Source organism: Microchirus variegatus, assembly GCF_963457635.1.
Source record: "Microchirus variegatus genome assembly, chromosome: 11".
Classification (NCBI taxonomy): Eukaryota; Metazoa; Chordata; class Actinopteri; order Pleuronectiformes; family Soleidae; genus Microchirus; species Microchirus variegatus.
Window position 1 is genome coordinate 396,151 of NC_139812.1, and position 10,949 is coordinate 407,099.

The 10,949-nt window shown below is 37.3% G+C and overlaps 1 protein-coding gene across 1 annotated transcript; it reads right to left on the reverse strand.

Annotated features, from left to right (window-relative positions):
• Positions 1–4,619: 4,619 nt before the first annotated feature.
• sdhaf4 (succinate dehydrogenase complex assembly factor 4) lies at positions 4,620–9,538 on the reverse strand (the record flags this gene model as incomplete). The annotated part of the gene is made up of 3 exons (XM_083897975.1): positions 4,620–4,843; positions 6,018–6,131; positions 9,418–9,538. 3 exons carry the CDS (start codon positions 9,536–9,538, stop codon positions 4,734–4,736), a joined length of 345 nt encoding a protein of 114 aa, XP_083754101.1. The 3' UTR covers positions 4,620–4,733.
• Between the last annotated feature and the right edge of the window lie 1,411 nt (positions 9,539–10,949).

Sequence of the window (10,949 nt, forward strand, 5' to 3'; positions counted from 1 at the left end):
GTGGAAGACCATCTCTGGACGCACAACACTTAACACCTTAAAGCAGTAAAAGTAAAACCATGACGTTATCCATCCAGCGTATACTTGTACTTAATGAATACCTGACTGAGTAACATTCCACTCCTCTTTGTTCATGTCATCCTGACTCTTCTCCTGCCTTGTTTTGTTTTTGGCCTCATGCTTTTCAGGCGACGTGACAGATGAGAAGATGGAGGATGTTCCTGGATCCATTGACCAGCTGCCTGTGACGGGTTGACTTAACTGTGCTGCGATCACCCTGACCTGCACACAGGGACATGTTTGCAGTCTTAAATTGAGCCACTTTTCACCTCAGATCAGTTTGATTGAACTGAATAAATAAAATTAGTATCATTTAAACTTCTGCTTCAAATGTTTTAGCACAGTTTACACAGCTGTACAGTGAAGTAAATACTGAATCTCGGCTCTTTACCCAAACATGGCACATGCAGTATTATGTTTAAAATGAGGATGAATGATGATTAAAATGAATTGGAATGATCTTAAAAAAAAATCATGCTTCAGAGATGTATATATTTCACATTTGTCTCCCTGGCTCTCTGTCTGTCTGGCTGATTGAAGGTGAGTTTTAACATGCAAAAGCACTAGTGTGGTCTACAGCACATACCTGAGTTGACAGCAGCTGCAGCTCATTCAGACGCTCTGGAAGAGACCTGAACTCATCGTCTTCCTCCACACATGCACACATTGGCTGATGAAGTATCCTGGTGGAGATGGAAAAGGGCCATTTGTGGCATTGAAGGTGGTGATCATCGTCACTATTGGAGTTCAGTTCACCTTTGACCTTAGTGCTGTCCAAATCTTTCAAGTACAAACTCACAGGGTCTGTTAGAAAGAGTAGGTCATCAGAGGGAGAACAACTGGAAAACCCCTGCAGGTCAGTTAAGCCATGATCCAGAGTATGATGATTTCTTTCTTCTGTCTGCCTTGTGCTGTTCACAGAGAAGTCCAACCCTGACGGACTAGTCCAACTGCAAATGTTCACTTCAATCCCCGAGTCTTGCATGTCTGTCTGTAGGAAGGAGTGTTTCTGGTGCTCAGAACTGTCACATTCACAGGTCAAATGATGTGTTCTTAGAGGGTAGGTGTAATCCAGCAGTGCCTCGTACTCCTTGTCTGGGTCCCATCCTGCAGAGTGCCTGTCTGGAGATTGAGGCAAATCTTTAGGGATGGCACAGGCCCAGTAGTTTGCCTTATGAGGAGATGTTAGCTCTCTCTCTGAAGGTTCTCCAGTGGAACATAGTCCCCAACGCCCCCAAACTCTGCCCTCTTTCTGGCCTGACTTCAAGTCCGCTGGTTGAGGAGTATATGTAGGATTTAGGACAGTGGAGGTCAGTGACTGTCTAAGAGGACGGTTTAGCGGCTCAAACTCTGCTATGGAACCTGAGAGGCTTTGCTCACTTGATCTGCTAGAAAACAAAGGTAATTTAAAAGTATGTTCTTCGTGGCTTCGACTTCCCCTGAGCTCTGAGACCATAGAGGAGCCACAGGGTTTATTAGAGACTGAGGGAGGTGAGACATCTCTGTGGAAACATTGGTGAGTCAGCTCCTCTCTTGGTCTGGTCAAGAAGCTCATATCACTGGACTCTCTTCTGTAAACATCACATTTATTCACCTACAAGGCAGAACAATAGAATGATAGTGTATCAGTGTTGGTTGTATCTGTTAAAGGTAAATACATTCATTCAGATAATTTAGCATATTCATTTATAACACATCCACATACTGATATAAATCCATGATGATTGTGAATGGAAATAACATGAAGCAATGATGTAATAAACACAATTTATTTATATCTGTCAGAGATTTCTTCTTCTGTTAAAAGGGAGTTTTATTTTTCTCTCCACTGACCCCTAGTGTTTGCTCATTGTGTGAACTGTTGGGTTTCTCTGTGCTCCATGATGATCTATGTACAGAGCCTTGAGATAATGTATGTTGTGATTTGGCGTTATACAAAAGAAATCAAATGTACGTTTTTTTATACTACAACTTTGGGACAACCTTGCTTCTTGAAACAAATGTATAATATAATGTAAATGTAAGCGTAAAACACTTCTTTGCAGTATTTCAACTATTGTGTCAACTATATAGTGTTTTATTTTCATCTTCCTCACCTGTGTGTCCATCTTTGGCTGTGGCGTCTTTAAAATAGACGCATGTGGTTTAGTGGATGAGAGCAGCTTCCTGATCACATACTGTCTGTCTGTCAGACGCCTGGATGCAGGTGACAGATAAACATGTTTGTGTGATTCTCCTCTGTTTCTCTCAGTCTGTCCTGTTTGGTTCATTGTCTTTGGTAACTGGACTCAAGCATCTTCTGAAATGTGTCCTCTGTTGTAGGAAATGATGGCAGGTCCTGTCAAATACAACCATATAGCAAATAACAAAGTTAACAACAAGGCATTGTTTCCTGAGCAAAGTCTTTTCTTTTTATCATCAAACATTCTGTCTCTGTAAGGATCTGCAAAAAAATAAAGATTTATGAAAAAGGATAAACGACCATGAGTGTGTGTGTGACTATGACAACAGTTAGACTATAGATGAATAAAGCATTATAATCATGTTCCTAGTGTAATGAGCTTCATGAGCTGAGCTGACACAGTTCATGTCGCCATGGCAGCAAACACAGACGACAGACCGTCTGAGTGCTGCTTTCACTTCCGCCCACACCATCGTCACTTCCGCCCTCACAGTGAAAGCAGCGGCGATCCTCTTCCTCACTGTCTTCACACACATTTATCAAACTTATAACAGACACAGACGAAGAAGTCAGTCATGTTCACATGTTCACGGTAAACGCAACCATGACCACAAACAGATTCCCTTTCAATCACAGAGGGACAAACATGACAAACAAGGCTGTTATTTATTTATTTATTTTTTACCGCACACGATGACGCCCGGATTTGGTTGTAAATGTCCTCATCTGCAGTCTCAGGGTTCTCCCTTTAACCGTGTTGCCTTCACGGACCTGTCCTCACACCCACAGAACACTGTGGTCAAATCAGCGGCTCATTTACACGTTTATCATCACACTCTGCTACAAGAGGAGCCGTTCAAGCGTCATGACGTGGATGTGACAGGAAGTTAGGTTCGCCTTTCAAAATAAAGTGTCAATAAACAGGATGTAGAAACTGTGGGAATATATATATATATATATATACACATACATATATATATATATATATATATATATACATATATATATATATATAAATAGGTCAATAAATAGGATGTAGAAACTGTGGGAATATGTATATATATATATATACACATACATATATATATATATATATATATATATACATATATATATATATATATATATATATATATATATATATATACATATATATATATATACATATATATATATATATATATATAAATAGGTCACTAAATAGGATGTAGAAACTGTGGGAATATATATATATATATATACACATACATATATATATATATATAAATAGGTCAATAAATAGGATGTAGAAACTGTGGGAATATGTATATATATATATACACATACATATATATATATATATATATACATATATATATATAAATAGGTCAATAAATAGGATGTAGAAACTGTGGGAATATGTATATATATATATACACATACATATATATATATATATATAAATAGGTCAATAAATAGGATGTAGAAACTGTGGGAATATGTATATATATATATACACATACATATATATATATATATACATATATATATATATATATAAATAGGTCACTAAATAGGATGTAGAAACTGTGGGAATATATATATATATATACATATATATAAATAGGTCAATAAATAGGATGTAGAAACTGTGGGAATATGTATATATATATATATATACATACATATATACATACATATATATATATAAATGGGTCAATAAATAGGATGTAGAAACTGTGGGAATATATATATACATATACATACATATATAGATACATACATATATATATATATAATATATATGTGTGTGTATATTCACTTCATTTTATGAATTGTTGTTTATAATTACCCCAGAATGCGCCTTTTCTATTAATACCAGTTGACTGCTACATTTTGAACCACAACAGCCCACAGTGAACAAAGTAAAACATCCATTGTTTTTGCCTTCACTTTTGCTCAGTGAAGACTAAATACGTTGCCCAACACACTTGGGAGGGTTAGGGTGAGATGAGGAAAGATCAGCTGCAACTACACCAATAAATGTTGCTACAACTTGGAATGAAAACCCACGTTATACTTTATTTTGAAATCCAAAAGTAGTCCAGAATTTGAGGTAACTACAAAGTGACAGAGCCTCTAATTATTATGTCTATAGATGCTGGTTTTGCCAGTGGAGCGATATATACAAACTGTTACATGATGTTAATGATTCATACAATTATTTCAAATTTTTGCTTCTTTTTTCCCCTCAAAACTGTTGGGGGTTAGAAACATTCATCATTGCAAATGTGCAGCTTCCTCTGAAGGCAACAGAGTCTGCACACAATTTGATGGAGTAGGAACTTCAAAGTTCTGCTATTGCTACAACAAGGAGTGAAGTGATAATACAAATACGTCACCCAATTTATTTACATTTATTTAACAAAACTGCCATCGCTGACAGGACACATTCAGGCGTAATAATCCAACAGAGTTTTACAACATCATTATGATACACATGAGTAATGAACTAGAAATCCACACAGCGTCCCTTTCTCTCCCAGTCTCCATAACGTGTTGGTTCTGGACCCTTCGGGCCTCCCTGCTCTTTGGTGACAGGGTTCACATCATCAGGGAACTCTGAGGAGACATTTAAACTGGTTTCTGATTCAATGTAGAAGATCAAAACAACAACAACAACAACAAACATAATGACAGTAAAGTGCAAAGGTGTTGCATCTCTGCTCAAATTATTTTGGAAAGGAATGATCAAACTGAGACTTTGTCAGAATTGTACTCGTAATCTGTGGAGAGATAAATATAGTCTAAAGATAATATAGTCCTGTGCGGTTTTTGCAAACTTATCTAAAATATAAACATTTAAATGAAACGCAGTGAGATATGGTTTAATACAGGGGTTCTCAAAGTTTTGATACCTGAGGCCAATTTAGGAACCCAACATTGGACTGAGGGCCACCATAGGGAAAAAAACTGAAAAAATTCCAATTTGTAATAATTTTAATGACCAGATTGCAGTTCTACAGTTTAGCGTTAAGTAATATAAGCGTTAATATAATGTTATTTAAGCATTAATATAATAACACTTTATAATTTAATGGGTAATTACCCAGTATTTTGGCCATTGTTCTTACCTTCTAATTACAGGTTAATACCAAGTAACACATTTCTGTTACCATATATTTACTGGGTAAATAGCTAGTAATTGGGGGCTGTAGCTACCTGCTTATTACCAGCTTATAACACAATAATACACTAAAATTCACCATATAGAAACCAGGTAAATACCCAGTATTTTTGTTTACACTTATTGGTCTGTATCCAGTAATGTCCAATAAACATTTAACAAGCTTAGTAGCTCCTGGATTAAAACTATCAACTGTAATTCATTGCGGGGCCGCCAGAAATGTTTTTGCGGGCCGCCATTGGCCCCCGGGCCGCACTTTGAGAACCAATGGTTTAACAGAACAATATTAATCACAGAGTAAACACTGGTGTCTTTATAAAGATTAACCACAGGATTACTGGGTTAAAGGGATTTTGTTTCCGCAGTGTATTTACTGTAAAGATGATTAGCACATGTTTAAACAGACAAGTCAACCTCATACATTTTCAAACCCTGATCAGATGAATTGATTAAAGGTCTTTAGCACAGGGTGAACTGATGGAGAATGTCAGGGCAAGTAATGATGACTAACATGCTTAATGATACTAATGGAGACACACTTACACGGAATAAAAACATCTGTGTAGCCTGTATGAAGAAAAACAAAGTCTAATGCTGCATCATACTCACTTGACAGAGCATCTTTGCTCTTCTCTTCAGGATGATCAAAGCGTCCCTGTGGAGTCTTGTATTTCTTCAGTGTCTCCTTGTCCTTGACGTCTCCACTGGCTGCTCGAGAACAATCTGAAAGGACATGAGAAGACATTGATAAGAAAGGACGATTGAAGACAGAATAATTGTCAATGGCCTTTGGGTAATTGGGTGACATAATAGTGACATGACAAAGTTGTTTATCAATATAAAATTAAATGTACGTTCCAGTTGAAGGTTGTAATCTGACTGCAACTGAATTTTGTCAACTCTATTACTGAGTGAATATTTTTAACCTCTTCTTCCCTGACCCTCTTTTTGGAGTCCCTGCTTGAAAATGACATGCACAAACTAAATAGAGTAAATCTCTGCAGTTACAAGCTCTATGTGGATTATCTTGGCATCAAAATGAAGAAGAGAACACTTGTGAGATTCCACCAGAGGTGTAAGTTTCACTGTAGATGCCACTGTGTCAGAGTAAATGTACATGGAACACAGAATAAATTAAGGATTTTTTTCTCTCGCCTAAAAATATTGCATTTTAAAGCAAATATCACCTTTAAAATCAGCAGGTGCTTAAAAACACATGGAGGTCATGTAACAACATGTGGACATGAGCTGTGCAAAGTCTGATGCTGCTGAAATGAAGCAGAGTGAAATTACAGAGGTTTTAGTAAAGGGATGTCTAGGAGGTTCTCTCTTTTGGCACAGTTTGGCACCATCTGTGCCATTTGAGATTTCTTAGGTACCAAATTATTAAAAACCAATTTCATTTCATTTACATGTCACTATTTGTCTAAAAAGAACTTGTTTTGGAAAAAAAAGGTAACTCGATTGTTAAGGGTTAGGGTTAGCGATTAAAAAAGATAACTCGCTGTAAATCGATGCTTCCTGTGCGGTGAGTAATAACAACTCTGTGACTCTGCAGCGTCTTCAGTTACTCAACGCCATAGCTCTGGCTTACCTTGGTCAATTAGGGTGATTGACAGCTCATTTTAAACCTCTAAACCAGTAGAATCAGACCCTGGTCTCCAAATGCGTGTGAATCACTTCATTAGAGAGTCAAAAGGACATAAATGCATATGACGCATTTATGCAGATATTCGCCCTTCTGTAATCAGAACGATCTAATGTCGCTCTGTAATGATCAATCAGACCGGGATTTGTCCCCAAAGCATGCTGGAAAGTGTAGTTCTTCATTAGAAGCTGTTTTGTTCCTGTGGAAATAACTTGTTTTGATAAACAGCAAAGGTAAGACGACATTTCTGCTTGTATTTCTTGACAGTCAGTTGTTGTTTTACTCTTATTTTGGAGCTGGATCCGTGAATCTTGGTCGTAGAGTGATAAAAATAGTTTTTTTGTTTTCATAATCGCGCTCTGGTGCCGCTTTTCAATGTGTGTGCTTTAACGTTTTTTCCTGCTCCTGCTGGTTTGATCCATCTCTGTTTTAACTGTGTTTGGTGAACATAACATATGAGTTTCTGACCTTCCTGTGAGTATGCAGCATGTCTGTGTTTGTTAAAGTTAGACAGACGCTTTTGTCAGTGCGTGTGACGCTGCCCTCTGTACCAGGGGCAACCGTGAAGAAGAGGTTAAGTAGATTCGTTTGCATCTCAGTCCGTCCAAGGGGACTTTCAAGGGTTTCTTCTTTTGATTGTTGTGATGAGTTTAAGAAAAAGTCGAGATTTTTATTTCATATAATGCAAAATAAAAGGCCAGTAACAGGCTGATCCTGTCCTAAGCAATTTATCCATCCATTATCAACTGCTTTATTCTCTACATGAAGGTTGTGGGTTTGCTGGTGCCAATCATTGCTGGCATAAGGTGAAAGGCAGGGTACACTATATAGAGATGAACAGCCATGCACACACACGCACGCAAACACACGCGCACACACACACACACACACACACACACACACACACACACACACACACACACACACACACACACACACACACACACACACACACACACACACACACACAGTGTTTCCTGATGAGGTAATAATATAGTACTATGGCCTTACACTCATTTCAAGTCATTAGGTCACATGACATGGAAGCTATTGAGCTAAAATGCTAACATTTACATAAACACTTAAAAAAATATGAGTACTAAAATGGAACAAGTATTATGGTCCTGCACTGATTTCAAGTCATTGTTTAATAGCTTATACTAGAGCTAAAACAATGACTCGATTAATCAATTATTCATCGTCAACTACTTTGATAATCGATTCATCGGTTTGAACCGTAAATATAATCGAATAACCGTAAAGCAGCTGCACAGTTCAGATCATAGACATATAACAGTAGACGCTGCATTGGCTGCTGGGGTGCGAGAAATGCGGCCGCCATCTTGGACCGGTCGTTCTACTATTAGTTGAGCAGCAGAAGCAAAACGATGCCAGAACATTGTGCAGCATATTCCTGCGTTAATAGACGGACGTTTGAAAACAGGGCTCGAGGGATTACTTTTCACAAGTAGGATTGAACATTATCCAGAACAGGTGATTAATTGAACCTAAAACTGATTTTGTCAGTTGTTTATTACAGTTCCATCCAGTGTCTCTGGTGTGGGCTGCAGTTAACGATTCAGCCTCCAGAGGCATCTGTTCTGTTAAGTAATATTGAGATTCCATAAAATTTAAAAGGAAAAAGGAAAGATATCATTTGTAAAATCAAGATAATAGTGAAAAAACAATAAACACTGTGTTGTGATCTCCCCAAGTAAATATGAGAGTTTCTTTGTGTCTGTAGTGTGTTCAAATTCAGAGTGTATTTGTATTATTTTGGGAAAGTGTTCATTTCTCAGAGCCTGGTATTTGGTATCTCTCTCTGTATATGAATTATATATATTTACATTTTCTCTGATATATACCGTGTGTGTGTGTGTATATATATATATGTATGTATATATATATGTGTGTGTGTGTGTATGTATATATACATATATGTGTGTGTATTTATATACATACACACACACACACATATATATATTAACACATTTATATATGATTACTCAAGTGTATATAGTGTTTGCAAAATACCTACATATCACATATATCATACATCTGAATATTCTATAACTGTTAATCCCACTATGACTATTAAAATACGCCGAACCATGTGTTCTGTATCACAGACACATGTATGACGTTTGCAGCAAAAAAATAAGTTTTGAATTCAGAGTTACGATTGATAAAGTGCGCATTGAGCTGTCAAACAGACAGAGTGGAGCGGGCGACCTGTCCAAGATGGCGGCCCCACGGCTCGTCAGCGCCAATAGGCAGAAGCGGTCGATGCGGCGTCTACTGTTATATGTCTATGGTTCAGATGATCACACCAGAGTAAAACATGTAAAGAGAGATAAAAACCTGTGAGGACGAGGTTCAGCGACAGAGAACAAACTCTTCTGCTTCTACAGAGAAACATCACAGCAGACATGTTGTTGTCCTTGTGTTTGTCGATCTTCAGTGACGTAGTTGATGTCGTCATCATGTAGCGACAGAGATTACAGTGCAACACTTACAAGCGGCCAGTAGAGGGTGACACAACACCTCACTATCTCACTTTTTTTGTTGGAGTGTATTTGAATTGAATTGAATGACTTTATTCCTCACATTTACAACAGCTCAATTAAGGCGACAAGAGGTGCAGAAATGTGCAAAGGGCATAATAAGAAGAAAGACAACGTAAAGATAAGAGTAAAAAAAGAATAAAAATAAAATACAATATGGTAAACAAATCACACTCTTAATATAAGTAAGACTCTAATAAAATAAAATACAATAAGGTAAAAATACGCTCTAATATAAGTAAAAAGAAGTAAAATGTAAGATAGAGTAAGAAATAGAATAAAATAAAATACAATATGCTCTAATATAAGTAAAAAGAAGTAAAATGTAAGATAAGAGTAAAAAATAGAATAAAAATAAAATACAATATGGTAAAAAAAAAAAAAAAAATTAAATTACACACTCTAATGTAGGGTAAGTAATTCAGTAGAGATAAGAATAAAAATAAGACAAGAGTGCACAATATCCAAGTAGTACACACAGTGTAGAAAGGAACTAAACCGAGATGTGAACTCAGTACAGAAGAGAAATCCTGAATAAAGAAACTGAATTTGAATTTTACACCATAAGCAGAGGTTAGTATGTAAATGGGCGGACATTTAAAACGAGGAGTTAAATATCCAAACAGCAGTGGGGATGAAGGACTTTCGGTAGCGCTCTGTCTTACACTGAGGTGCTGGAGCTGCTGCTGAAGGAGCTGCTGAAGGAGCTGCTGAGACCCTCCACAGTCAGGTGCAGTGGGTGGAGTGTGTTGTCCATGATGAAGGACAGTCTGGATAATGTCCTCCTCTGTTTCCAACAAGTCAATCAGTGGATGGGCCAGATTGTTCTCCAGCTCAATGCAGAAAAGACACAAGTTATTGTTTTTGGTGCCAAAAATGCGAGGCTTGAGGTCAGTGACCAACTTGACTCAATGACACTAAAAACCACTGATCAAGCCAGAAATCTTGGTTTAGTTATGGACTCAGACCTGAACTTTAACAGCCACATAAAGACCATCACTAAATCAGCCTATTATCATCTCAAAAACATTGCACCAATCAAAGGATTTCTGTCTCAACAAGACATGGACTTAACTTGTTCATGCATTTATTCTTAGTAGGATAGATTATTGTAATGGTGTCTTCACAGGTCTTAGTAAAAAATCAACCAAGCAGCTGCAGCTTATCCAGAATGCTGCTGCCAGAGTCCTGACCAACAGTAAGAAAATGGACCATATCACACCTGTCCTTAAATCATTGCACTGGCTCCCTGTGAGTCACAGGATCGAGTTTAAAATCCTGCTACTAGTCTACAAGTCTCTGAATAGTCTTGGGCCTAAATACATGTCA